The sequence below is a fragment of the Electrophorus electricus genome, chromosome 24, assembly GCF_013358815.1.
Source record: "Electrophorus electricus isolate fEleEle1 chromosome 24, fEleEle1.pri, whole genome shotgun sequence".
NCBI lineage: Eukaryota > Metazoa > Chordata > Actinopteri > Gymnotiformes > Gymnotidae > Electrophorus > Electrophorus electricus.
The window spans coordinates 767,501-795,000 of record NC_049558.1 but is presented as its reverse complement, the minus strand read 5'-3'; the positions used below and the strand labels follow the sequence as shown (position 1 = coordinate 795,000).

Sequence of the window (27,500 nt, the reverse complement as noted above, 5' to 3'; positions counted from 1 at the left end):
GATTGTATAGATGATGTGGATAAAATGCCCTAATAATGTTTGAGGAAAAAACAAAATCAGTTGTATATAAATGAAATGTGTTCTATTGTTATGCTGCTGTCAGGAATGCTGTTCCTTTAGTGAGAACATTCTTCACTGTTCATCATCATTTACTTCTTTCACTGGCAGACTTAGAGAGGTGATCACACACCAGCACCAAGGCCAGAAAAGATACTGCATACTATGAAGGGATGTCCCTCATAACCAACAGAACACCTGCATGGGCAGGAGAACTCACAGGCCTGAGTTCTGACACATCCCAGCCCAGATAGTCCGCTGCATGCATCATTTGTGCAATAATCCGGTCCACTTCCTAGCATCAGGGCAGAAGGAGATTGTACAAAGCTGATTAACAGTCTTTCCTCATTATTCATAAACATATGATGAGGTCACATATTTGTCCTGAAATGCTCATCAGAAATGATGAAAAAACACATACCAGAATCCCAAACTACAAAACCGCAATATAAAGGTCAACTGTTTGTCTAGTTACAAATGTGGATTTGGACTGGTTCATGTACCTTTTGTATCTATTTTATGTCTGATAAGCAACTTGGAGGCCTTTTAACGTCTTCTGTTATTACACCACTAAACAACCCCAAACAGAACTCACCGAACTGTCCAGAACTCCATTGCCATCTCTGTCATAAAGTCTGAAGGCAACTGTGGGAAGAGAGATGCAATTTAGATCTTTGCCCCACATTCCCCCGAGCTTACAGAAACAAGGCCATGTTAAAATGAGTTTGGACTCACACTCAAGTTTGTCTCTGGGCTGTCCGTCCTCCAGGAGCGAGAAATAGCAGGACACGTCCTTCAGACACACCTCTCCTTAAAGCCGGGACAGAACAGAGGTCGTGAGCAGAACGGCCAACGTGGCGATCAGTGTCTGAGAGGGCAGAGGTCAGACTCACGGGCCTGGGGGGTGGTCTGGAAGGATCTGAACAAGCGCTGGCAGAGGTCGGCTGGGAACTCCTCCACCTCCAGATACGTCTTCAGGAAGAGACGGAAGCCATCCTCACCGATGCACTGAGGATGAGACGCAGCGGCTGCTCAGTTATAAAGCAACAGGTGAGCTTTCTCTTCTACACACACACACACAACTCTTTGTCTCTCTCGTGCATGTGCTTCTGTTGTGATATGCATGCTGATATTCTACTAGTGCTGTGATATGTTACACATAATACTAAACAGGTCTGTTTGTTTTTAATTTGTATTTTATTTATTTAGTCAATAACTGGCTCTTTTGAAGCATTTGACGTATGAGAAAGTTCAGAGAAACAGGACGATGACACAGGAACTCCCAAGAGGAGGCAAGTAAGTGGTCCCGCCGGGCCTGTACTACAAACCCAAACCCAGTTCTCTCCCTCAGCACTATAGATGTCCTCTTTCTGTGAAACCAGTCAAACTTTGAAGCCCTCAGGACACCTGGGCTGACTTGATAAAGAAGTGGAAAGCTATGACACACCCTAGAATGAGCTATGCCCTGAGACCCACCTGACCCCTGACCCCTGCCACACACACACACACACACCCTAGAATGAGCTATGCCCTGAGACCCACCTGACCCCCTGACCCCTGCCACACACACACACACACACCCTAGAATGAGCTATGCCCTGAGACCCACCTGACCCCTGACCCCTGCCACACACACACACACACACCCTAGAATGAGCTATGCCCTGAGACCCACCTGACCCCTGACCCCTGCCACACACACACACACACACCCTAGAATGAGCTATGCCCTGAGACCCACCTGACCCCCTGACCCCTGCCACACACACACACACACACCCTAGAATGAGCTATGCCCTGAGACCCACCTGACCCCTGACCCCTGCCACACACACACACACACACACCCTAGAATGAGCTATGCCCTGAGACCCACCTGACCCCTGACCCCTGCCACACACACACACACACACCCTAGAATGAGCTATGCCCTGAGACCCACCTGACCCCTGACCCCTGCCACACACACACACACACACACCCTAGAATGAGCTATGCCCTGAGACCCACCTGACCCCCTGACCCCTGCCACACACACACACACACACCCTAGAATGAGCTATGCCCTGAGACACACCTGACCCCCTGACCCCCTGACCCCTGCCACACACCCACACACACACACACACACCCTCATGTGAGCTCATATGCTGCAAAGATCACATTTTGTTTCAGTTTTGTCATGAGAAGCATGAGAAAGTTAAATTTAATGGAGTCAGATGGAACCAGAGCTGACACGTCAGGAGTCTTGCGATTGGACAAGTTTACAAAACAAGAGTCTCTGAGCACTGGCTGGTACAGCCAGAGCCACACCCACACACTACATGGATTTGTAATGGGGCAGTGTACTTGTTGTGTCCAAATAGTTCCCGTGTAAACAGCTCATTCATGTGTCATGAGGATCAAGCATGAAGACATTCGCAGGAGTCAGCATGCGTGCGACGTGCGTGCACACACAGGGAAAGGTACAGTGCAGACATGAGTCCCCCTGTGTGGCACTTTGGCACAGCAGAAGGGCAGCTGATGTGTGAAACGCTCAACATTGGCAGCTCATTGTCTCACCTCCCCGTGCCTGTACTGGGCCAGCTGGCCATCTGCATCGAATTCTCTTAGCACATCTTTCACCTTCAAACTGCAGTCTGTGCACACAAACACATATAAAAACAGAGAGAGGGAGAGAGAGAGACTTTGAGATTCCAATAAGTTTCAAAACTGATGTACAGCACTCAGACGATTCCAGCCTCCAAACACACAGACGTACACACACACACACACACACACACACATATTGGTAGTGGCTGCGAGGTTCATACAACACAGTAAGTAGTGAGTGGGCATCTCCACACTCACAGTCTATGTACTGCTGCAGCTGGATAAAGTCCACTGGACTCAGTTCCTTGCCCTCGGGCTCAGCAGGGGCTGACATCACGCCCACGTCCTCGGGACCTTACCATCACCCAGTGGGGAGAAGTAGAAAACCGAGAGAGAGAGAGAGAGAGAGAGAGAGAGAGAGAGAGAGAGAGAGAGAGAGAAGGTGGGAATATGTAAGAGATGTAGTTCAACATCATGATTTGAATCCATCCTGCTGATTATACTTCTGGTCCTAAACCTGACACACAATTGAAATCCTTGGTAAAGACTATGTACATATGAGAGGCTTGTGTGTAGGTTTTGCAAATGAAAGACACAATGATGCTGCAAATTGAATGATTGGTCAGACAAAAGAAAATGCAAACACCAGCATGAGTCAGCAACTTTAACATTCCTCACTAGCAGGAGAAGCAGCGTAAAACAAAACAAAAAACAGTTAAAGAGCCAACTTTATATAAGCAGGAGCAACAGTGTATATCGGGAATTGTTAATACTTAGTCTAAATGGGAGTTTGTACAGGATCAATGTTGGTAATGCCTGAGGATACAGATACACATATTTTTGAAAGTACATGTGTATGGAAACCAGAGTCATTCAGTGTTGGTGATGGTGGGAAATGAGTGTGGGAATGACTCTGCTGTGTGGCTCTGTGTGACCAGATGAGGATATGGACTACAGGCTTGATGGTCACACTAAGACTCACACTCTGCCTTCTGCAGACTGGGTATGTTTGTATGTGTGTGTGTGTGTGCGTGTTTATGTGCATGTGTGCATCTGTGTGTGTGCGTGTGCATGTGTGTGTGTGTGTGTGCATGCATGTGTGTGCGTGCGCATCTGTGATGGGAAATGGATCAGTCTGGCGATGATAAAAGGCTTCTGGCTCCCAGGACAGTCCAGGGACACATGGCAGGACGATGGCAGGCTAAAGATTCACTTGCTGGCCAATCCTCCAGGGAACTTCAAAAAGAAGCAGCTGGAACCTAATTGCGATTGAAATGGGTGACCTGTTTAAGCACAGCATCAGTACTGTCGTCTCTCCGGCTTCCTAATATTTACTTAGTTCAACAGACAAACTAGGGACCTTCTAAAAAGAACCCATTTAATAAATTGAACTGACACTTCAAGATTGACTTCAGAAGCTCGGTAGCCAGGGCCTGAAAGGAGGACAGCTTATTTATTTCAGTCAACAGCGAGAACAAGGCCAAGCAGGTAGCTCACGTCGTGTGACTAGCGAAAGGAGCTGTGCGTGGTTTGTCGATGACAGCTTTCAGCCTATTCCTGCTGCAGTAGAGCAGACTGCTGAAAAGTCAGGAGCGAACACCCACTCCTAGCATGTCACGGACGCTAATAAAGGGTCACGGCGGCCCTGCTTAATTCTGTTTAGCTCTGCTGCCAGGCAGCATTGTTTGTATGGCCTGTTCCACTGAGCTTGGGCGGGGCGGGGTGGTGGGGAGGGTTAACATATTTCCCATACAGGCGGCAGTAGTATAGGGGTGGAATTAGCACAGGACATAAGAGGGCTACTTGTGCCGGTTTTGTCTTATCAGAGGGGTCAAAAGATGCAGGGGATGCAAGCCATGAATGTCTCAAGACATTCTGTAATGCACACCAGTAATACATTTCTATTTATATTCTACTGGAAACCAAAAGACACGCCTTGTACTAAGCACTTTGGTAGAATGTCTTTCATTCTAACATCTGAATAAGGGACTAATGGAAAACAGGGCCATGTACACAGACTGTGAGCTTCGCAGAAATGGGGAACTTTGGTTTGACATTTCCTGAAGGACTTTATTCGTTTTACGCTTGTTAGGGCGATCTGCTGACTGGTGTGAGTGACAGATGAGGGTTGCCAGTCTGCCTGCCTGCCTGTCTCTCGCTCTCTCGCTCGCTCTCGCTCTCTCTCTCTGCCCTAATTATTATTTATCAGATTCTGTTCTAGGTCCCTCCTCACAGTCATGGTGAAAAACTTCACACTAATCTAAGAGTCCAGTGAGACTGCGGGTAGAGCGTCCACTCTGAAGAAAAACTCACTACATTTTAAACAAGCTTTAAAATAAAGTTCCACACAATATGGGAAGATCCAGTCTGGGGTGTGTGTGTCTGAAAGAAACCTCCACATCTGCACACTCTGTTATAATCAGATATCGGATTAGCTCTGACAGCAGTGAAACAGGTGGACACAATTTAGATTATGTGCACAAACGTTCATGAATGTTAATGTATGAATTTGTACCAGAAGACCCATGGAGTGTACGTGTGCTTCTAGTCTTTTCAACATGCTCACATATACTCCCATCTTGGAAGCATTCCTATGTGACATTTCACGGCGACCTGCATGTGCATGTGGGAGAGAACACTGTGACACTCTGAACATTTTCGTCTTTAGGAGCTTAAGGCACAAGATGTTGCAGGTAGTAGGGACATGTGATCTGTGCCTGTCAGAGACAGCAGGGAGGTGTACTACTGCAGTGGTTAGCTTCAGGCTTAGAGGTTGGAGATTCCCTTCATGTGCTTCTAGCACTGTATTAAGAAGGGTTGAGGGGGAAAACATTACTACTCACCAACAAGGTCTGGTGAAACCTTTTGACCAATAGACTGAGTGCTATGACTCCTGTGGTTCCTGACGGAAACTATCTCTAATGCAATCACCCCATCCAACACACCCTTTTCAGTAAAGCAGAGGACTTAGCACTCTGGAGATACCACATCTTCAAGATCCATGCTGGATATGAGAAGTGTTTGTCTAGGAGAGAACACACGAGAGCTCACGGTCAAAGGTTTTTCCCAGCCTTTACTAAGCGCTTATAGCCATCCCCCTGTATCTTAACAGTTGTTTGCTCAGTATTGTTTGAAGACAGCCCACCCTCACAATGTGAAAAGCAAAACTCACTCTTTATTAACGATTTGAGTTAATCTCCACATCTGAGCTAGTGTGCCCCCACCCTTGGATTATTGGGTTGTTTATCACATTTTCTCTGTCAAATCAAATGAAGTCTTGTGTGATTCTGTGAGGGAACACTCAGGTTACATCTGCTTGGTAGGGAGAAGGAGAGACAGGCCTGGTCACTATGGAAAGAGTTTCTCCACCAGCTGGGTTTCGTCAGAGCGTTGCCAAGGGTGACTGACAGAAAGGAACTGGAGAAAGACAGAGAGAGTGAGAGGAAGAGTGAGAGAGAGAGTGAGTGAGAGAGAGAGAGGCTATGGGTCTTCCCCTGCTTACGCCCACACTCACTCACATGGCCTTTGCATTTCACCTGCACATACAGGCATGATTCATCTATGTGAAGGAGGGGACTCCATGTTCATTAAAGGGCACTTTCCTTTAGAGACTGTGTGTGTGATTGTGACGGCGTGTGACCGGAAGTGACCTTCAGGATTACGTTTTTGTAATCTTTAATACAGTGATTATTTTACTGTACTCCCAACTTTTTATTTAAAAAAAAAAAACATCGAATATTTTAATAGCGTCGTTTTATCCGACTACACACAGAGTCCATCTGGACAGACAGCAACAACCATCAAACGTCCAACGACTCGGGCAACAGCTGCAGTGAATCATAGCGCGTCGAACGCCTCGGGTTTGTTGGCTGTGTGCGTTATATTAAAAACAGGCCGTTTCGGCGTGACAAGAGGAAACCCGTTCGAAGTCGCAGAAGAACCACAAACACGCCAGGACTTGCAAGCGCGTTGCGCGCAAGCTCTGCGCCACACACGCCTGTCCTCGCGCTCCAGGGCTGCGTGGCGTAACTGCCGAGAAGTGTCCTCGCGCCACGCTCAGCCCCGCTCCTGTCCGCGAACGGAAGCATGCAAAGCAGCACGGGCTGCACCGGCACCGTGCTCTGCTCCCTCCTACAAGAGCAGGCGCTGGAGCTGACGAAGCTCGCCACTCCACCAACACCAGGAACGAGGCCATCCTGTAAATACACTCAACGTCTCCAAGCAGACCGATTGTCCTCCGCCTGGTTCTATATAGTTCGACACGTTTATTTAGAAAATGTTGGCTGATTCTTGCTTTAATGCAACTTAGCACGTAACTGAGTACTAAAACGTCTTTATATGTTCTGACATAATTGGCAACATCACAGTCTTCCAGTTCTTTTAAATAATATAAACATTTTTGTGCGTATATAATATCCCACACTACAAGTATGATCATAATTAAGACCAAACAACAGGTGGAATATAAAAACGGAACTCCTACAAACTCCAGAGCAGTTCCCTCCTTTATGCATTGACCTGTCCACACATGTAAAGTGCAGTCCAAAAGAAAATCTGTTTTGCCTCTGTAGTGCAGCTCAGTATATTTGAAATGAAACAATGACTATGACTACGGTGTCAGATGTCAGCTGTTGTAAAGAATCAGACAGACAACCATACGTAACCGAACAAATGAACAAAATATTTAAGTAATGACGTCATGTTTTATGCAATCAGTGACTGCCTGCCTGCAGTCCAGAGACATCAGCAGGAATTGGGTGTCCTCCCTTGCAACACAGGGCCAGGCATGTAATGAGGCTTACGAGCAGTTTGCATGTTGTGGTAAACCCTCTCAGATCATCCTGGTGTACTGTACGCTTTAGGTTTATTTTTCACGCAAGTATAATGTTTTTTATTTCTTTTAAAGAAGATTTTTCCTTCACTAAAGGCATTTAGACAGACAGATAGACAGATTTACTTCTTTTCAAACCTAAACAAAAAAACCTGCCTCCAAGTCTTTACGTAGCCTTGTGTATCACACATACTTCATTGTACAAACTTAAAGGATTGTTGAGTGATTCTTTTATTCATAGGCTGCATTCGAAATGTCAAACACTATCACTGCATAACATTTGCAATACCCATAGAATGCAAGAAAAAATTAAGTGGGAAAAAGGTTAAACAAAAAAGAAAATGAGATCTCTCCTGATTGTCAGTACGACGTGCTACACTGTATTTATTAAACGATGCCATGATTAAAAAAGCCTTTTAGAAAAGCCTTCAAGATTACTTCATTAGTATGTTACATATTTCAGTTGAGAAGAATAATAGTGGTCAACTGCACTGTAATTGAGCTCTGAACACAACACTGATTAGACTTTTAAAAGCGCAGATTAGGAGCAGCACTGTGGCTGCGTAGGAGCTGTAGGGATTTGAAGAGTCTTGGGGGGCTGCTAAATCCAGAATCTCTGCTCCCATGTTAGAAATATAATAAGATCACATGCAGCCGCAAGCAAGTGGGAAACATCTCTGGGACTGATTACTGTCCCAAATAAGGTCCGATTTTCCACTGTGCCTTTTTTTGGGAACCGTGACTGAATTGGTCAAGCCATCCATAGGTTAGGAAAACCACTGTTATTTTTGAAGAGTCTGGGACTCACTTCCTCAGAGAGACAGAGAACCTTATTATCATTAAGCCGTTTTAGGTCATCAAAATGTCCTAAATGTGGTCAGAATATCTTGGAGGGCTTTCCGGAGATTTAAATGTTGGGAAGAACGCCATGAAGATGCTGTAAGAATGAAGCACATCGGGGCGTCATGGGAGACTTTCTAATAATAAATGTTTCAAATGACGACTACCAAGAATATTAAAAAAAACAAAAAAAAAAAACAGACTTGACCTTTGTAAACAGATTAAAGTTAAAAACTCAAAGCGGAAGAGTATGGGGAGAACTTAAACTTTTACTGCACTTCCAAACTAGCTGATTCACTCAGCCTGCTGTTCAGTGTGCTACAGCAGTTCTGAAAAATAAACACTCTCATTAAAAATAGCAGTCTATAGCCTACATACATTTTGGTTAACTCTTAATACAGTGCGCAGAGCAATTCTTCCATCTCCCTCTGTGACAAGGATATTCTGAAAATATTTCATTTATTTTAGATAGAGCTGGTTATCTTTGCAGTGACAGCATACAAAGAACTCAGTGATGCTTAGAAAACCACTGATAAATTTCACAGAAATAAAACTAAAAACCATATTTTTGTGTTGTTTTACAGACCGAGTGAAGCGTAATCCCACACAACGCCAACACACACAAATCTACTTTCCAGGAGCCTGTGTGAATGTTTGGATCATGAGCTGGGCCGTCTGTTAACAAAGCAACAAACGAAAGCACTTTCTGAAAGCAACTATGCGTACGGTTCCCAGAAACTGGTATGCACAAAAGGTTAACATGAATTTCACGGTACAAAAAGGCGAGTAGACTACATTAGCACATTGTACATTGATTTGCAGACGGTTATAACTGACAGAGCCAGTTCAAATAATCTGTTCCTACCGCGAAAAACAAAACAGGTCTGAACGGAGTAAACCCCACGACGTGTTACATTATCTATTTACATCTCCAGAACATCAGACGTGCTAACATGCTAAAGTAACCTATATTAAATGACTTTAGAAAACAAATTATCCCCAAACCTGACTTTACAGTAAGCAAACCTAGAAATGTCAGCTCGCCCAGAGTGAACGAATATGCAGAAGATCTCTGCATGCTGAAGCGTGGTGCCCACACATTATATCGGGATATAATTTCCTGCAGTAGCGATCGAAAGCCTTACCTTGGTTCCTCTGGAGGCTTTGCTTCGTCCTAGTAGATACCGAGAGACGATTTAACGGAGGTCTTCATACACCACACGTACAAGTTAGTTCGCCGACGAAAGACAAGTTCAAAGCGACAAATGCGGCGATCGGGAGGAAATGTTCAGTTGAAGGGTTTGCAGAATGGCGTAAAAAAATGTCAAAACGCCCATCTGACACTCCCAAGTTATAGCACCGCCTTGAGAAGCCGAGGCGCACTTTGGTGTGCGTGAGCGTGTCCAGCAGCAGTGAAGCGCACTCATGCAGCACTCGTCAGGGGGACCGGAGCTCTACAAATACAATCACGTTGCGAAATGTCGACGTTTCTCAATTACAAGAATTACTATTCTATAACTAGGTTCTCATATCATCCGTTAAAAGTCTATCTGTAAACAAATGAAATTTTCTGGTCGTCTCTTAAATATTAAAAAACACAACTAGGCACTATGACACACTCTAAACCCTTGTTATTGGGCCCACTCAAAATAATCACCGTGTACGATTAGCCACTAGACCATTCTCAAACAATTAATACACATTTTATTACAGCAGTCTATTCTTAAACTGAATGTTTCGTATTTGCTAGTAAGCTATAAGTTATATCAATAACTCTTATTCATAATTCATGTTGTATGTCCCAAGGAAAAGAAAACTCATGAATTCCTGACCTTAGACTGTTTATTCCTCAGATCAATGTCTCAAGAAATCACTCTCTGTTTGCAGATCAGTCAGAATTGTGGTTAGACAGAATGTTCACCAAACACTGGAATTCCAGAGGCTCCAACCATCTGAGAACAGGCTGGCCAAAGCAAATACCCAACAACAGAGTGTTGTGCCTTTTTCTGCAAGCTAAAAATGAGTGTATTAGACAGAATGGAGTGCAATAGAATACAAAGAAAGTCGCATGCCATGTACACATATTTGGTTTTATGCCAAGATCATGAAACCTTGTCAGTATTGTTACGTCTTTGTCTGAGCATTGCTGTAAAAAAACAAATGGCAGGAAGTTGTAGAAAAGCAGATGGTTAGGAAAAGGCCAGAGCAGCACTTTGGTGCCATGTTGTGGTAAAACAGGGGAAGAACCGCCAAGCAGCAGGAGACCAAATCAGGTCAGTGTCTTCTAAGCTGCATTCTCTTAGGTCTTTGTAACTTGTACTTTGAAAGTGAAATACATGTCACCATAAAAAAGTAATAAAATAAATTAAATTTCAAAAATCAGCAAAAAACTGGTGTGTTGTGAAATAAACATTTCTGTTTATTAAATATCCCACAGCACAAAAGCCAGAATAAAGACAATGAGCAAGGGAGGAAAAAGCATCACGTCCACAGAAGACATCGCAAGAAGTCACTGACTCTTAAATAGTTCACTCTTAACATGACAAGAATGTCGCAAGATTAGACCTGCAGGGTTTATGTGGTCTTGCAAGTCCTGGGTCTGCTGTGGCAGAATGCATCAGTGCCTCTTAAGGGAGAATAGAAGAACAAAAAAACAGAAGAACAAAAAGAAAAAAAAGAAAGAAAAAAAAAGAACCAAAGTGCAGTGGGCGTCAATGCCTGCACGTTCACGAGGAAGTACAGGCATTATGCTCTATTAAATCAGGCAAAGTGGATGTACCAGAATGGTACTTTCACACACTTCACTCAGCTCACAAGAGACCCAGCAGAGGAGCTCGAGCTGCAGGCTAGTAGGTATGCAAGCTACGGCATGATTAGCAGGATAACCAGGTTTAGGGGGTAATGGGACAACATAAAAACAAAACAAACAAACAAAAGAAAAACAAATGTAAAAAACCAAAAAAACATAGTGTGGTTGCACAGGTACGCAGTTCTTAAGGCAAAGTCTGCGATAATGCAGCAATGTTTCTCCCCATATCAACGACTGCTCATGCTGGATATTGCTAGTCATATTCTCTGCCCATTAAGGTACTCAGCTGGTACTTGGGAACGTCTGTGTAGTTACAGTAAATGACACGCAGAGCATTCAAGACTAAACAAGAATGAAGGAGACCGCATACATTATTTGGACATGAAAGTTCATGGTACTATGATTTTTTTTTTTTTTTGCAGAAATCATCATAATAAATCACAATATCACTTTGGTTGCTTGAGAAAAGACAATGGCAACACAAGTCACGTCAGACCCTCTCTAAAACCAAGTATGTACAACAAAAATATCAAGACAAAAATAGGCAAATTTTCAAATTCATCACTATTCCTGAACAGCAGAATCAACTGCACAAAATAAAAACAAGTCACCCCCCCAAAAAAACAAACAAACAAAAACACTTCAAGTGGTATTGAGGTGAAGCATGTCAAATGTCCCTGCACAGACTAAGATTGGACATCCTGCAGAAATTTATTCATATAGTGAAATGTTCAAATTTTCAGACTGGTTAAGGTCAGATCACTTTTTTTGTCTGATCTATACTTGTTCTTCTCCATTGCTGCATCCTCTACAGTTCATATATATTTTCAAAATCGTCTTTATCAAACACCTTCGAGTAAGAACGAGAGGTCAGGGGCCTCGGAGGCTTCAGTGACCTTCTGTGCACCCCAACAGGAATTCAGTCTGATCCGACCGGAATCTTAGGAGCCACTCATCTCCACGTAAGCCTAGAACACTAATCAAGAAGAGCGAGATGTGGCTGAGAAGAGTCAAAATGCAGTTGCTACAGCCCCACAACCACCACCACCACAAGGCTCTGCATTTGACCACAATCAAAATATAGGACACGTACTCTGGCAAGGTTTTTTCCTGTAGAGAACAGGCAGACAACAGATCTGTTTATACAGCCTGGTCAGTCAGCACTGCCTTAAAGCCTCAGTCATGAGCTGCTGGAAAGGAATCAGAGCTGCAGAATAACGCACAGCCCACCAGCGCGGGTGCTGCCAATCCTCCCCTTACACATGGTGAACATGCAGTTATTCTGCAGGCTGTGCTGGTGCAGTGGTCCCACACGGGGTGTCAGGGGAAAGGCGATATTGAGAGCAGGTGAAAGCGCAAGACTCAAATCAACAGAGCTGGGACAGCAAGAAAGGTTAACTATTCTATCATACCCAGAATAGATAGCATATATGTTTATATTTCTTTATCTTCCATATTTACAAATTACATCATTTAGACAATTTACATTACAGATAGATTGTGTGAGAATATGTTTCTCATCAGTCTTTGAACGGCAAAATGGGTAAAAAGACGGTTCTTCAGTTTGTCAGTATCAATGATACACCCCAGTATAATATAATGATTAAGCATCATGGTTGGTTCTTCTTTTTCTTCAGGGTCCACCTTTTGTAAAAATGCCCTTTTAAGGCAACAAGAATAGGACAGCCATAGGTTGTCTTCCTTCATACTACGAATTTCCTTCCGCTGTTGGTAGAATTCCCTTAAATATGAGGTAATGACTGCCAGGTCTGTCACATTGGATCCGAGTGGATGAATAAGTTGTTGGGTTTTTCTCTCCCCTTTTTCTTTACAGGGGGGATATCGATTCAGTCACAAAACACCCCTCCCCTAGTCTTCTACTCCTCCCCCAAACTGGCAACGCACCTCCCCTCAGACAGGTAAGACTATAGGATCTCCTCCACTCCATGCGCGAAGATCATCACCAAGCCAGGCTCCAGGATCATATCCTCACCCATGTGCTGGTTCTCGCATGCCATCACTACCACAGCCTGCTTGCCTGGGATGCGCTTGGCTACGTAGTTCTCGTAGTAGCGGCGGTTCATCTGTCGCGTCTCCAGCGTGGCCAGGCCCTGCGGCCAGTTGCGCTCATGAGCGTTCTCGATCAGGTCGTTGACAATGGATAGCGGGCAGCCGCTGTCGATGAGCGAGCGCTTGATGACCGCCTGGAGAACGGCATCGGGAGTGGAGATCATGCCACCCCAGCGTGTAACGCGGGCAGGCTGCAAAGAGTTCACCCATCTGGAACAACAGGGGGCAGAAACAAAAACATGTTGGCAATTTGGCTGTGAATCTCCACTTAAGGGAACAAAATCGAGTTATTATACTAATTTTTTATTTAAATAATAGCTCTATTTATAAAGTGCCTTTCTCAGCCTCAGGGAGGCTTTGTATGAGAAAAGGCTCCTTCGGGTCCTCTCGTATTTACAGTGAGTTAAAGAGTAAGTAAGAGTTGTATTTTAGCAAGCAGAGACTAGAAACAGGAGACATGTGGTACGCCCATGGGCGTTCCAGCCCAGAGCCGAGAAAGACAGCAGGCAGGCCACACTCACTCCAGGATCTCGTTATACTCTATGCTCTCCTCCAGATTCTGCAGGTTCGGGTTGGCACTGCGGATGGCCCGCATGTAGGCTTTAAGTAGCTGGATGTCACGTTTCTGCACAAAATAAAACCAAATCAGACAACTTTAAAGAAGTGTTTCTGGAACCTGTCGAAGACCTGCGAGGTATCTGGTGCTCATCCCAGTTTGACCATCTCTCTACTCAAACATGCCTGATTCAACTCATCAGTTCACAGGCATGGTGGTTTGGTGCATTGGAGCAGGTGTGTAACATCACCAAACTGTGCCGGGCTTTGGACCCCCAGGAGGTGGACACCTGTGCCGTGAGGGGCTCTGGTACCAGCCTCGCGGGTCTCACCTGCTCAGCCAGCTGGTGCTTGTGCTCTGCTGCCGTCTTCTCCAAGTCTGCAATCTTGGTCTGCTGCTGCTGCACCACACTCCGCAGGTGCTTGATGCAGTTGTGGTTTGGCAGCTCGTCTTTGGGCATCTCCAGCCTGGATAAGACGACAGGAATGATACTGCAAATGTCTCTACCCCCAGCACGTCACACAGGCACAGCTATGAGTCTGTCACCTGGACATGGATGACATACCACTAGAATTTATTACTACCAATTTCTTTCTAAAATGTTTTCTTAAATAAATAGATAGATAGATTAGATAGATAAGCTAGATAGATAATAACAATAATAAATCAAGCCAGCAACCAATCACACAGCTGCAGGCTACTGTGGCCCCTCCCCAGCTCAGCTCACCCACAGCCCTCCTCGCAGGTCACGGGCCGCTTGGGGTTGTGCTCGCAGTCCTTGAGGTGCGTGTGCAGCTGGTCAAGGCGCAGCGTGGCCGTACAGCCGAAGCTGGCGTTGTCACACGAGATCTGGAGCTTGGACAGCATGTTGCGCATGATACGTGGCACAGGCCGCAGGTGGGCCAGAGTCACCACGGTGCGATCCACCGGGCAGATCTGCTGCTGGGCAAACCACTGTGTGATGCAGGCATTGCAGAAGGCATGCTCACAATGTGGGGCCTGAGGAAGGAAGGAGAGAGGGGGAGAGAATTGATTAGGGTGTAAGTTGAACTGCTTGCAGTTCTTCACTGCTACACCATTTATGAAGAAGAAAACAAGAAACGCCCTTATCTGGTGAGGACTTTTCATGCATCGTTTCAGATATCCAACCTATCCTACAGACGACAAACCTAAACATCCTACAGCAAAACAGTTAAACACTATTACAAGAGGTCATATTTAGAGACCCTCATCAGTTCATTCAGAACAAAAAATAAATAAATTACAGTAAAAATAGGTTAAAGCTTTGCTGTTTGCCTATGTTTGCATATGACTTTTACATTTATGGCATCTGGCAGACCCACATATTTAACCAATATGACAGCAGACATGCTCTCCTGGGAAGTGAACCCATGACCTTGGTATCAACAACTTCTGGTTTAGAGGAAGGGCGCAACCCACCTGGACGGGCTCCTCCAGCACTCCACTGCAAATGGGGCAAAGTAGATCCTCATCCACTTCACCCTGGAACCTGGTGACGTCGTAGCCCATGGCACATTACCGGGACCCGCTGACACCTGACCAGACAAGGGGAAAGACCGTCACCGTGAAGTCAAAAGCAGCAATAAAGAGGCCATCTGGGGCTGATCTAAAAATAAACTGTTAAACAAACGCACTTGCACAATTGTTGCCATTCTGCAGGTGTAAGATCTTGTATGAAAATGAGGGGAAATGAGACGCAGTTAGATAACCACAGCTGATAAATGCATTTTCAATGTACCTCAACTCATGAATAACCAAATGTGTCTGTGTACAGAACATGATTGCCTCTTCTGAGATTTCCTGTAAAAGTAGGGATGTACTGATTGCAATTTTCTTCCAATTGCATCATTCCGATTTCCGATTTTTTCTTTTAAACATGACCGGCCGATTCTTTCTAAGAATTATAAATGACAGCATACAGAAACATTTTTGTTCAACTTTTCTTCTAATCAAAACTTCTTACATAAATATGAAAATGTGCACTAGATTATAAGACAAACCTCCAAATAAAAAGCAATATTTTTTACTTTTCCAAATGAAAGCAAGTGCTCCAGGCAATACAAACAGCACATTTATGTCCTTGTCAATAGCCACGAGGCCTAATACAGTCACCTGAACATTAAAAAGTTTTTCTTCACAAGCAGAAGCACCATGTCACCAGGTAGTCTATTTCTTCTCTCATTTACCACAAATCCATCCAAGCTAAGCGAGCGTTCACCATACAAGCACTTACTAATACAAAGCTCATAAATGTAAAAAAAAAAAAAAAAAAAAAAGTTATGGCATTTACCTGACGCTTTTATTCAAAACGACTTACAATTATGACTTAATACAATGACTAATTGAGGGTTAAGGGTCTTGCTCAGGGGCCCAACAGCGGCAACTTAGCAGTGGTGGGACTTGAACTGGCAACCTTCTGATTACTAGGCCAGTACCTTCACCACTGAGTAGCTGTACAGTGTACAGCAGCTACTTTCTGGAAGTTGCTGGAACTTCTGCCTTCAACATTATGGTTCTCAGTGCCCACTCCAAGGCCTGTTTGCGCTTCTCTCCAGAAGCTGCTCCAATGCAGCGGTGGCTGGAATGACGTCTATGGCTGCTGCGATTAATGAGATTTTTTTTGCGAGTTCATCAAAAGGAGTGAGGAGGCTGATCGCATTACCAGTTAGTCCCCACTGATGCATGCTGAAGGGGCTGGGAGCTCCCCAGAGAACGTCTCTGCTCCAACTGCGACTGTAGCTTATAGGAGGTGCGATCCCATCTTGTGCAAACACCTTAGACTGACCCAACTGTGCCCGGACGTTGTGAAGTCATGAAAAGTTGAGGGGTGAGTGTTTAAAATGCCCAATAATCTTCCACTGGGGCAGTAGATCCTTACTCAACAGCTGATGTAGTGGGTTCACCATGTAGGGCAAACATGGGAAGTTGCCCTCATGCAGTGCTTTGGTTATATTTCTAGCATTATCTCACACCACTATGTTAACCCGTTACACTGCTGCAGTGCGGGACCCTGGCACTTGTTTCAACTCAAAATCTTCGTCCACCCACTGAGCAGTTAGACTCAACATTGACATCAACCTTAGATCAGTCCAAATGTCCATTGTAAAACTAATTGTTGCTATGGAATTGACTTGCAGCAGGCTGCTTGCGTGGCATAATACAAGATTAAACAATTCTGGTAGCACCTTGGCATTGTGCATCTTGGGCTCAGGTAATACATTACATTTCTAAAACCTGTATCCTCCACTACAGGAAATGGTCATCTAATGCAATGAATTCCATGATTTTCCTTGTTATGACTTTCGTCTTTTCATTGCTAAAGAAAGACAGCAGGAGCTACAGGCTCTGCGCTCTCACTAGCTTCAGCTTTAACCCATTTGCCTTTGTAAGCTTTGTCAAAATCTGCATATTTAGCGGGGTGATGCTGTTTTAAAGGTCTTATTCAAATTCGTTGTTCCAAACATTTTCAGAGTTACTCCTCTGTGGCTTACTTTCTCCGTGCATGTATTGCAAACAGCAAGCTTGCTGTCTTCTTCACTCACTGTGAAGAACGTCCACGCTGCAGACAGGGCTGTAACTGAACGGGAACCCTACTCCCTCATTAGTACTCCATTATATTGGGATAAACTCTTTTACTAAAGTTTACTAAGTAGCACTAAACACAACTGATCGGACACATCCTCATTAACATGCGACAGCACCGGTCACATTATCAAATACATGAGTAGCTGAGCTATGTTTAAAGATCTGAAAACACTCAATTCTGAATTAAAGTTAGTAAAAGTACTGTGCTGTTGACGTGTGGCTGTGTTTGTACCGCTGCCGCCCTTGTATGGTGCACAACTGTAAATGTGAAACAAAAAAGGTTACATGAGCCGATGATGCAGAAAACCTGCCACACAGATACCGGTCAATCGATCAGTGCATCTCTTCTGGAAAGGGCTGTCTGAAGCAGCCAGTCCAGCTGATGGAGACCTCCAAGAGCCCTGTTACAAACCCACCATCACTTCAATGGCTGGGTGCACAGGCTGGTAATGTGATAGTGGTTCCTGTACAAAAGTGACCTTCTCCCTGCCGCTATCAAAGACGCGCTCTCAGGCTGAGATCCAGTGGAGCATGTGTTATTAAAGCAGCTGAGCATGAGATTACTGATGTTCTATACCTGTGATCTGTGAACACTGTTCTGCGCACTGTAGCATTCAACAATGCAGCTCTAAGCTTAAGTGGCACACACTGGAGATCACACTTCAGGGCCAGCCTATTTCTGTGGTGAGGGTGGAATTTCTCTCAACCTCTACCCAACACTTATGAAGAACACAATTTGAATGTGCATCAATCCAAAGTAATGGCCTTGCGTTTCAACCTCAATATAAAGAGCACACTGGCAGAAAGGTGCCGTGTCCAAGGATAGACTTGAAAACTAGCACAAGCGTCCTACTAAACAGACGGCACAGAGCTCAGGTCTGTCTGAACTGCATTCTTGACATTGTCCCTCTTTCATTGTCACTGGGTGTGTCTAGGCCAGGATAATACAACCCAGTACAGGAAAGAAACCAAAGACACACTCATATACGCTAAAAAAAGAAAAAACTTCCCTTTTCTGACCTTTTTTTTCTTTTTAAAGGACATCTTTGTTCATTACTAAGGCATATCGCTTCTTCCACAATAGAGCTGAACAAAATATGTAATTATGGCCCCAACTTATCCAGAATTTCATTCAGGACCCAAAAACATGTGCTGCTTATTACACAGTTCTCACCCTGGTCCCCACCTACAAAATGAAGTTTTGCAAGCATGCCTACCAAAAATGAGAGATAGCCCCAATCCTAACTAGACAGATACACAGTCATGTTGCATGTGGACAAAATTCACCTGGGTTAGCCATTTGTGCACTCCGATACAAAGCGCCATTTCCTCATCCTGATGTATACATTTCTATTTTGTCTGGATGTTTAAAAATGAGTGTGGGGACACTCTACCCATCATCACTATGAGTGCAATATGTTAATAGCATGCTAGACAGGGATCGGCCCTGGCAGAGCGGCTGCAAGCTTTTAGAACTGCAATGCCTGATAGCAACGCCAGCTAATGAACATCTAGTACGTGTCCATATCCTTTTACATCTCAAAAATATATCAGCCATCAGCAATATGTTGATTCCATTACCATATTACAATTTGTTGGAGTTAACAGGCTAGGAGATGGATAAAATTAGATTTTGAAGGGAAAAAAGCAAGAAGTATTGGCTAATTAACAACCTAATGAATGGCAAAATGACATTTCAAAAGCTGTTAATAGTGTTTGTCAAAGGCATTAATCCAGAATGTCAGACGCCAGAAGGTGAAGGTGCCAGAATGAATGCATTGGCACCGCATCCAGCTGGAGGGTACGTAAAGTACAAAAGCCATGGTGTTCTTCTGTAGGGACTCCTACATACAGCTAGCACAGAGGGATGAAACGACCAAAAAAACAATACCACAAAACGCATCAAACAGTTTATAACAGAAAGAAAACTGTGCTTAGGCTGTTCTGAGGCCAGTAAAATTCCTTATTACTCCTGACTGCCATTTCTTCAGATCAACTTCGAATTCACACTGTGTCATTAATGTATACAGGTTATTCTAATTAATTAGTGCACATATATAATATAAATATTAAATGTTATTTCTGTGATCCCAGTTTAATATTAGTTATCCTCCAGACCATCTTAACATTAGCTATAATTTGTTAATGTGGAATACTGAAGACATTATATTTTTGAATGAACCTGAACATCTGCTCTGGGCTTCATCTGAAACTGAAGACCTCACTGCACAGCACTCAAACACCAAGTGATTGTTCACAGTTAATTTATTCATTTATACAGCATGTGAAATTTGCAGCTTCACAAACACACCCTTAAATACCAGACATCAGAAGGAACTTACAACTGATGCCACAATATGAAACCAGCAGGGCTGAGTTTTCAGTGGTACACAGATAATGTATTAAAATATGCACACAGTAACATTCAAAGCACACAGCCCACAAAGGGAGAAAAATTCATACCTCATTCAAGTACTACCATCAGACTGTTTTGGACAACCAGTCTTCTTCATGAGTCAGATGGAGAGAGAAGCATCCTATGAAAACTGCATGTTCCCTAAATGAAAAAGCATTACATTAAACATCCATTGCAGGCCAAAAAGCAAACTTTGAATCTGTCTGACAGTTTACTGATGGCTTAGGCAGTTCCTCAGCACTTGTTTACTAATGGAACGCCTTCTCTATAAACTATTCAGAGCTTATGTGCATTCTGTTTTCCTAGCAATTATTAAGGTCAACCCATATATGTTCTTTAAACAAACAGGAAATTCAGACCCTTAAAGGCTTAGGAAGGAATGAAGTCTGTCATTCAAAATGGAAGTCATAGCAAGACATTTTAGGTTACAAAATATATTATAGAATGATTCATAACCAACAGTCTGACATTTAATTCACTGTTATTTAAGGGGGGGGCCTTAACCAGAATATTTTTAGAGTTGTCATCAACGGGAGAGAATAAATGAAGCCTAATCATGAATGTGAATGTCTGGTTTTCATCAGATAAAAATCACACTTTGGCATTGTCACAACATCTTGTTATTAGTAAGAAAAAGTAAACAGGATTTGATGCAGACAGGTCTGTAAAGCCAAACAGAGGAATTGGCATGCTACAGGCCAAATCAAAGTGTGATTTTATCTGATGAAAACTAGGTAATCACAGTCATGATTAGGTTTCATCGATTCTCTCCAGTTGATGACAACTTTAAAAATATTCAGGTTATGGTTATGAATCATTCTACTTATATTATATTATATATATATAAATAAAAACAAACAACAAACCACAACAGCAGCTACCAAGTACAAAGCTACCCAGTATATTTCTTGTTATTTTGAGATAGCTCAGCTATGTCATGCAACCCCAACAGCTCCAGCTTTGGCACAAACTAGCCAAAATGCCAAGATGTTGCAGACGTTCTCTACTCATCACAGATTAGTCTGCACTACTACTCAGAAACAAAAGCAGATGTGTGGACTGAGTCAGGTTTTGTGTATTGGGGCCATACTGATTCAGCAGTATTAACCTCCCCACTTAGCTAGCAACTGAAACAACAGATGGGTGAGGGCAAATGCCATGGCCTGACTGCAGATTGGTTCAGAATCGCCAGGGTATGTAACTGTGCTGAAAGGGTTAAACAGCAGGGAATCCTCTGCGTGAGAGACAGCTCTTTTTTGCCCATCTGCCAGCCTATCAGAGATTTGGGAGGGGTGCCCCTCTCCATGGTGGTGACCTAATTTCAGCATAGCAACACAGACATGAAGAAAGGCAGGCAGGATTAGAATGTGCATCCTGCAATCTGATGAATGTTAAATACCTTCTCTCGGTTACCTGAAGGGGTGTGGAACCCCCGCTGCATATTCAATACTTCAGTATTTTTACTATCCACATACAATATAAAGTGCATGTTACCTCAGCAATTATGCTTTCATCCACAGATTCAGAACCAGAGATGCAACAACTGCATGTTTACTGTTCCCCTTCGAAAAATCAGTGGTCACAAAACTAAATGGTCTCAATTCCAACTATCTAGAAATAAAGGCAAAAGTATATTTCTGGACAAGAACACAACATGCTTTTCTAATTTCTCTGCAACTTCCGAACCCCAGTTTGGCGCAGCTAGCTAAAACACGCAGACCGTAATAAATACATTAGTCATCAAAACAATTCTGTGGGGTTTCACTTTTAAAAGGATTCTTGGCATGTTCCAGAGGCACACCACAAACCTACTCGCCATGTAGCTAGACTATTCTAGTAGTTAGCTAGCTAATTAGATATGCTTGCTAATTTGTATCACTTATTCCTGGAAACCTAGCTAGAGTAAATGTATTAGCACGTTACAAATGAATAATTAGATATCCCGCTATCTGCCTACATAGCTACATACCTCCCGAGTTTTATTGTGACCCGGTAACACAGAGAGATAAACCGCTCTCTAACTGGCTATGTTAGCTAGTTAATTTTAAAAGCCGTCCGCTATCCTAGCTAGCACAGTTAGCCAGCTGGCTACGAAAAGGATGAATTTACTAAGCAAGCTGGCTACTGGACGTATCACTTCGCTAGTTACACTACAGCACGCATCTCGAAGCAAGCCAGTGTTATTCAGAATTTGGAATAATGTAACGTGCATTTGGTTACTTGCAACCTAGTTAGGAAGCTCAGGTTCGTTAGCTAGTTAGCTCAGCTAGCTTTGACAACTAACTAGCCAGCTAATGTTAGCTTGGCATCTGCGTCAGCGGTATGCTAACGTGGCTATCTAGGTTATCAGCTAGTTGGACAGCTAATAGTCTGGGCTAACTCACAGAGCACCTTCTTACATCGAAACCAAACACAAACTAGTTACGTTACTTATCGGAGCAACTAACTGTACAGGTAATCAGAATAGTCATTAGATTCCTGACCCAGTTAGGTTAGCTACACCTCGCTACCACGGCCAGCTGACTGCTGTGGTTAGCCCGCTAGCTTACCATCCGTGCCAGTTTGGACCTATACTAGCCTTCAGATCATGTTACCCAGCTAGCTATCACACGGTGTAGCTACAGTACCTGTTCCAGTAGCCGAATGCTTTATAGCGTGGACGAAATTGTATCAATTTCCACACGTTCATGTACTCGTCTGTAAAACGACACCTTTTTCTTCCTTAGCTAAACGGATGTCACTTATAAGTCCGTCCCTTAGAGTTGGATGTTTCACTGTACGCGTCGTGCTGCTACGCAACCGGGAAGGGGGGGGGGGGTATTTAGGAATGACACCAGGATGATCACATAAAAGGAGCCTACTTTACCCTAATAAAGACCAAATGCTCTTACTATTCAATCATATTAGGAGTACGGTCTGCCTCAGACGGCATCTTAATTTACTTGTTTTCTGTTAGAAGAGTCAATTCATAAAGCTCCAACTTTGGCATGCACACCTACATAGCTGACTTTCAGTACATATCCATCCATCCAACCAGCCACCTATCTGTCACTTAGAAATCATATATTTCCTGTACACTCATGACTGTGCCCCTCCCCATCCCACCAGCACCTGCATCAAGTTCATGAACACAACTTTGGATGAAGTCCAAAGATTGGCAGCATGGTGTTAAGAGAAGAATCTCACCCTGAAGTCCCCAGTAAACAACAACTTGTAAGAACAGCAGTTCCTGATCTACTATACAGCAACAGAGACTGTGTGGAAAGGGTTCCATGCGCGCGCGCGCGTATATATATATATATATATATATATATATATATATATATATATATATATATATATATATATATATATATATATATAGCGTGTGTGTGTTTGTGTGTGTGTATATATATATATATAAAAATTCCCCACTCACCCTCTGGCAGTCTTTTCCCATTAAGCTTGGGTCCTCTACCACGGTCCTGGAAGCTTGAGAGTCCTGCATAGTATCTTAGCTGTTCCCAGGACTGCACTCTTCTGGACAGAGATTTCAGATGTTGTTCCTGGGATCTGCTAGAGCCACTCTCTCTGTTTGGGCTCACAGCCCCTGGTGCTCCGATTACCATGGGTACTACAGTTGCCTTTACCCTCCGCATCTTTTCCAGCTCTTCTTTCAGCCCTGGGTATTTATTGAGCTTTCGTGTTCCTTGTTCCTGATGTTGCCATCACTTGGGATTGCTACATCTGTCACTACAGCCCTCTTCTGTTGTTTATCCACCACCACTGTGTCCGGCTTGTTGGCCATAACCGTCTTGTCTGTCTGTATCTGGAATTCGCACAGGATCTTAGCAGGGTCATTTTCCATCGCCTTTGGGGTTGTATCCCACTTAGACCTTGGAACTTCCAGCCTGTACTTCGCACAGATGTTTCTGTATTCTGCACCAGCCACTTGGTTTTGGCGTTCCATGTACGTTCTGCTTGCTGGCATCTTGCATCCCGCTGTTATGTGCTGGATCGCCTCATGGGTTTCTTTATATATATGTACCTTGTTTATTAAGGGGAAGAAACAAAGCTGATCGATATTAATCAATCCGCAGTGATTGCATGACCCCCCCCCCCGACTTTGTGACAGTGTGAACATTAACTACAGCCTCCTCAAGTGGCATTGAGTTCACACTTCTGAGTAATGTCTGCTGGTGTAAGGTAAAATAAGTTCGTGACAAGGTAAATCACATTTGGGCTCAGCATGGAGCAGCGGAACTTCGGGTAAGGAGCGTCTGCGTGCTAGGCAATTAAAAACTGTTTGTTCGATCTAAGCGGGTAGGTTAAAATACATTTTATTGAATCTTACTTCAACAGTTTACAATACAAGTTTACAAATCTTTTAACAAAAATCTTTAAAAACTCCACACAATTTTTTAAAAGCACCATTCAGCGATTTCTCTGTATAATTTGAACCGAGACTAGTTTTACTTTCTTAATGCTACTAAAGATTCTTCCGTTTTGTAATAGAGTATTCCTAACGCGGGACTAGTTTTGATTTAAAAACATCATTTTTCAAATTCAAATATTTTGCTAAAATGCAGCTCTTGGTTGCTTGTCTTCAGGATGTCTGTGAAGTGCATGCTCGTGATCTACGTTTATTCGAGTTTAGTTGGAATTTCATTCACGCAAACATCCGTCACTCACTCTCGCGCCCATTATCCTGAGTCTTTGGAAGACCTAGACTCATCTGCACGAGAACACCTAGACGAAGCCTTTGAAGAACAGGTATTTATTTATATCTTATTTTTTAATGAATTGGTCAGTATTTTACACTGGGATGCAAGTACTCAAATCAGTAGCGTTTAGCCTTCGTGTCTGTACTGAAATAAGCCTGCATTTCAGTCAGTCTTGGGTTCGGGGCAGCCGTCAAAAATGGCTCCCGCACACCTTTATCGGCCTTGAAAATACTTGTGTTCTTTGATTAGGAAAAAAACCCCAAACATGCAATATATGTATGTTTAATTGTTCACACATATTGCAAGGGCTACTATCTGCAGCGCCTTTTCCTGGAGTACGGCACCAATGGTACTTTGACCTACGAAGGTCTGCAGAGCATGCTGGGCAGTCTCGGGCTCGGGGAAGTCAGCGTGCTCGAGATCAGACATGGCATGGCGAGGCATGCGTCCCCCAGCCCGCCCCATTCTCGCGCTCGCTCACGTGCCGACCATCATCATCCGCACCAGGCCACAGGCACTGAACCATCAAACAAGTAGGATATCCATCAGCTGGTCAGATTTACTGTACTGTTCTTGGGCTGTGTGTGTGTGTGTGTGTGTGTGTATAATATAAAACTATATAACTGTGGTCCTGTGGTCTGAAACTGTATAATGTATAATGTATAACTGTATAATGATAAGACTGGATGATGGCTAGCACATGCCATGCCTGGCAACTGTTTTGCTGCAGTCTTTAACCATATACCTGTCATGTGTTTGTAATTCATCAGTCCTTCTGATAAGGTTGGTGGTTACTACATTTATACTGCTTTCTGCCTTAGTTTTGAGCTTCTTTGTTTAGTTTTTATCAATGGATTGCAGAACCTTCTATATAAATGTGTAAACATTTATTTCCCTACACAGTGTGAGTGAAACATTTGGACCAAAAGAAAAAATGTCCAATACAGTAACTGACGCTGTGGCCAGTGGACCAGCAGGAGTGGGGGATTCATCGCAACCTACGTCTGTTCCTTCTGCAGAAACAGGCTGGCAGGCTGGTCTGTCCATGTTGTCAGACCACCTGACAAAGAAGCACATCCATGAGAATGTAAGTGTAGCTGTTGCCTCTTCTAGAGGAAGCCTTTATAATGATCAAAGTCCATGCCTGATACCCCAGTTATCAGTCGATCAAAGTTCTGTTGATGTGTTATGGTGTGCAGTCCAGAATGTAAATTGTGAACTGTTTACTTGACTTTGTCTGAGGTTTGTGGAGTAGATCGACAGAGCTTCTTTTTTTTCTTGTGTAGACTTGTAAAGTTTATTGTTAAGTTTTGGAGCCTCCTATGTAATCGCTGTGTCTTAAGTTAATCAGGTGGCATTCATTTGCCTATCAGTCTTTTGATGTGTTCTTTGCTGCCTCTGTCTCCAGTGTCTAAACGTCACCCAGCTGCTGTGGAACTTTGGTCTGGGCCAGGCGCCTCACATCACTCCATCCCACTTCACCTTCCTGTGTCCTGCGTTGCTCTACCAGATAGACAGTGGCGTGTGTCTTCGCCATGCAGAGTCTGACGTACAGGATGCCAAAAAGAGCATAACCTTCCTAAAAGGTGAATAGCCACTCTATGTAGATTTTTGTCAGAAATGCCAATATTTTCATCATCTGACAAGAGCATATTGTGGTGCTATGCTCAGGTTAAGTAGCCTTCCAGACAAACTTTGAACAGGAAGCATCACTGAGACCAAATTTAAAGATTAAATCAAAGTAACAGTATTTCAGACAAATTAATATGCAGATTTTAAAAACGGGCATTAAAGTGAATTTATCACATTTACATGCAGATTAAAATCTTAAAACATAAAGTATAAAGGTGCAGTCATTGATTTCACAGTTCTTGCGTACTTGTCACACTTAGCCAGTCCCTCCCTTCAATCCCACACTCACCATCCAGACCTTTGTCTAACGCCCCTTCCTCCATAGGCATGACACCGTTAGCCCACCCTTCATATACAGAATAACTGACAAGTAGGAAGAACCCTGTTATTTATAGTTGCTGATATAGAGCCCAGGATTTTCATGCAGGCTTCTTATGCTTTTAGATGAACCATTTAAGTAACTGCCAGCGTGGTGTAAGGACAGTGCAGCTGAAGTGATCCTAAAGCTAATCAAATCAGCTTTAAAGACTAAAGCCAGACTCTGTATATGTTCTGTTCGTCTAGCTTTGGGCTGGGCCTCGTTAGCACTGCTTGGGATCAGTCTGCCATCTCTGTGTGCCCTGGCACTGGTACCCCTGCTCCCACGTTCTGCCCTCCAGACTTCCCTCTGCCCCTTGGTTGCCATGGCAGTGGGCACGCTCTGTGGTGATGCCTTGCTGCACCTACTGCCCCATGTAGGTGAATAACCAGAACATCATTCTGTGTTTTGTAAAGATTTGGTAAAATGTTTGATAATTGTTAGATATTGGATGTTGGTGTGTCTTGTGAGACTAATAAGTAATGATACATGTATTTCACACTCATTAATGCCTTGTGTTGCTAAAAACATATTCCTCCTGAAGAATGTGGTGTAGATGCAGCTATGTGTAGTTAACAGGGTTGTTTACTTGTGCTTTCAGGCCAGTTCTGGGCCACACAGCGACCACCGAGACGCAGTTCTGAAGGGCCTGGGCGTGTTAGTGGGCCTCTATTTTCTTTTTGTGTTTGAAAGTGGTCTGGGCCTCAGGCGACACTCCAAAGTAAGGGCCATTTCAGCACTCAGGCTCCGCCCCTTCAGTCTTACCTCTGAAATGGCAGAAAAAAATGTTTGACTTTTTTGTGTGTGGTTGAAATTTTCCACTCAGAAATTAAAGAAGAAGAAGCGACAGGATGCAGAAGCAGTCAGGGAGATGGAGGCACTGGAGGGTGAGTTTTAGGAGAGGAGGGCACGCAGGACACACGTGAGCATATGTGTAAACAAATAAACTAGTTCTGATGAAGTTTATTCAGATTGTTCATTACAAAATATGTTCATAGAGGTCTTCACTCTGACATCTTATGTATTTTTT

The 27,500-nt window shown here is 43.6% G+C and overlaps 3 protein-coding genes across 3 annotated transcripts in view; 1 reads left to right on the top strand and 2 right to left on the bottom strand.

The window, feature by feature from the left end:
* Nucleotides 1–9,690, bottom strand: part of dgkaa (diacylglycerol kinase, alpha a) — a 27,217-nt gene extending 17,527 nt beyond the window's left edge. The window contains exons 1-7 of the mRNA XM_035522337.1: nucleotides 9,466–9,690; nucleotides 2,908–3,003; nucleotides 2,620–2,696; nucleotides 951–1,065; nucleotides 793–867; nucleotides 653–702; nucleotides 278–352 (exon numbers count right to left, since the gene is read on the bottom strand). Of these exons, the coding sequence (XP_035378230.1) occupies nucleotides 278–352; nucleotides 653–702; nucleotides 793–867; nucleotides 951–1,065; nucleotides 2,620–2,696; nucleotides 2,908–2,983 (468 nt within the window). The 5' untranslated portion in view covers nucleotides 2,984–3,003; nucleotides 9,466–9,690. The remainder of the gene's footprint in view (nucleotides 1–277; nucleotides 353–652; nucleotides 703–792; nucleotides 868–950; nucleotides 1,066–2,619; nucleotides 2,697–2,907; nucleotides 3,004–9,465) is intronic.
* A 1,026-nt stretch (nucleotides 9,691–10,716) lies between these two features.
* Nucleotides 10,717–22,566, bottom strand: rnf41 (ring finger protein 41). The gene is made up of 7 exons (XM_027025824.2): nucleotides 22,405–22,566; nucleotides 19,825–19,918; nucleotides 15,196–15,311; nucleotides 14,483–14,754; nucleotides 14,087–14,222; nucleotides 13,721–13,824; nucleotides 10,717–13,409 (listed from the first exon to the last, which is right to left on the bottom strand). Exons 3-7 carry the CDS (start codon nucleotides 15,283–15,285, stop codon nucleotides 13,055–13,057), a joined length of 957 nt encoding a protein of 318 aa, XP_026881625.1. The 5' UTR covers nucleotides 15,286–15,311; nucleotides 19,825–19,918; nucleotides 22,405–22,566; the 3' UTR covers nucleotides 10,717–13,054.
* A 1,439-nt stretch (nucleotides 22,567–24,005) lies between these two features.
* Nucleotides 24,006–27,500, top strand: part of slc39a5 (solute carrier family 39 member 5) — a 5,752-nt gene continuing 2,257 nt past the window's right edge. Inside the window, exons 1-8 of the mRNA XM_027025826.2 lie at nucleotides 24,006–24,025; nucleotides 24,367–24,529; nucleotides 24,787–25,013; nucleotides 25,384–25,567; nucleotides 25,889–26,066; nucleotides 26,677–26,846; nucleotides 27,072–27,191; nucleotides 27,297–27,357. Coding sequence (XP_026881627.2) covers nucleotides 24,006–24,025; nucleotides 24,367–24,529; nucleotides 24,787–25,013; nucleotides 25,384–25,567; nucleotides 25,889–26,066; nucleotides 26,677–26,846; nucleotides 27,072–27,191; nucleotides 27,297–27,357 — 1,123 coding nt within the window. The remainder of the gene's footprint in view (nucleotides 24,026–24,366; nucleotides 24,530–24,786; nucleotides 25,014–25,383; nucleotides 25,568–25,888; nucleotides 26,067–26,676; nucleotides 26,847–27,071; nucleotides 27,192–27,296; nucleotides 27,358–27,500) is intronic.

Bases quoted from the DNA above. Each gene is read 5' to 3' on its own strand.
- rnf41 (XM_027025824.2), bottom strand. From the start codon at position 15,285: ATGGGCTACGACGTCACCAGGTTCCAGGGTGAAGTGGATGAGGATCTA. The intron at 14,755-15,195 runs GTGGGTTGCGCC...TTCCTTCCTCAG, and splicing joins TGCTGGAGGAGCCCGTCCAG to GCCCCACATTGTGAGCATGC. The intron at 14,223-14,482 runs GTGAGCTGAGCT...CGTCTTATCCAG, and splicing joins ACCTGCGAGGAGGGCTGTGG to GCTGGAGATGCCCAAAGACG.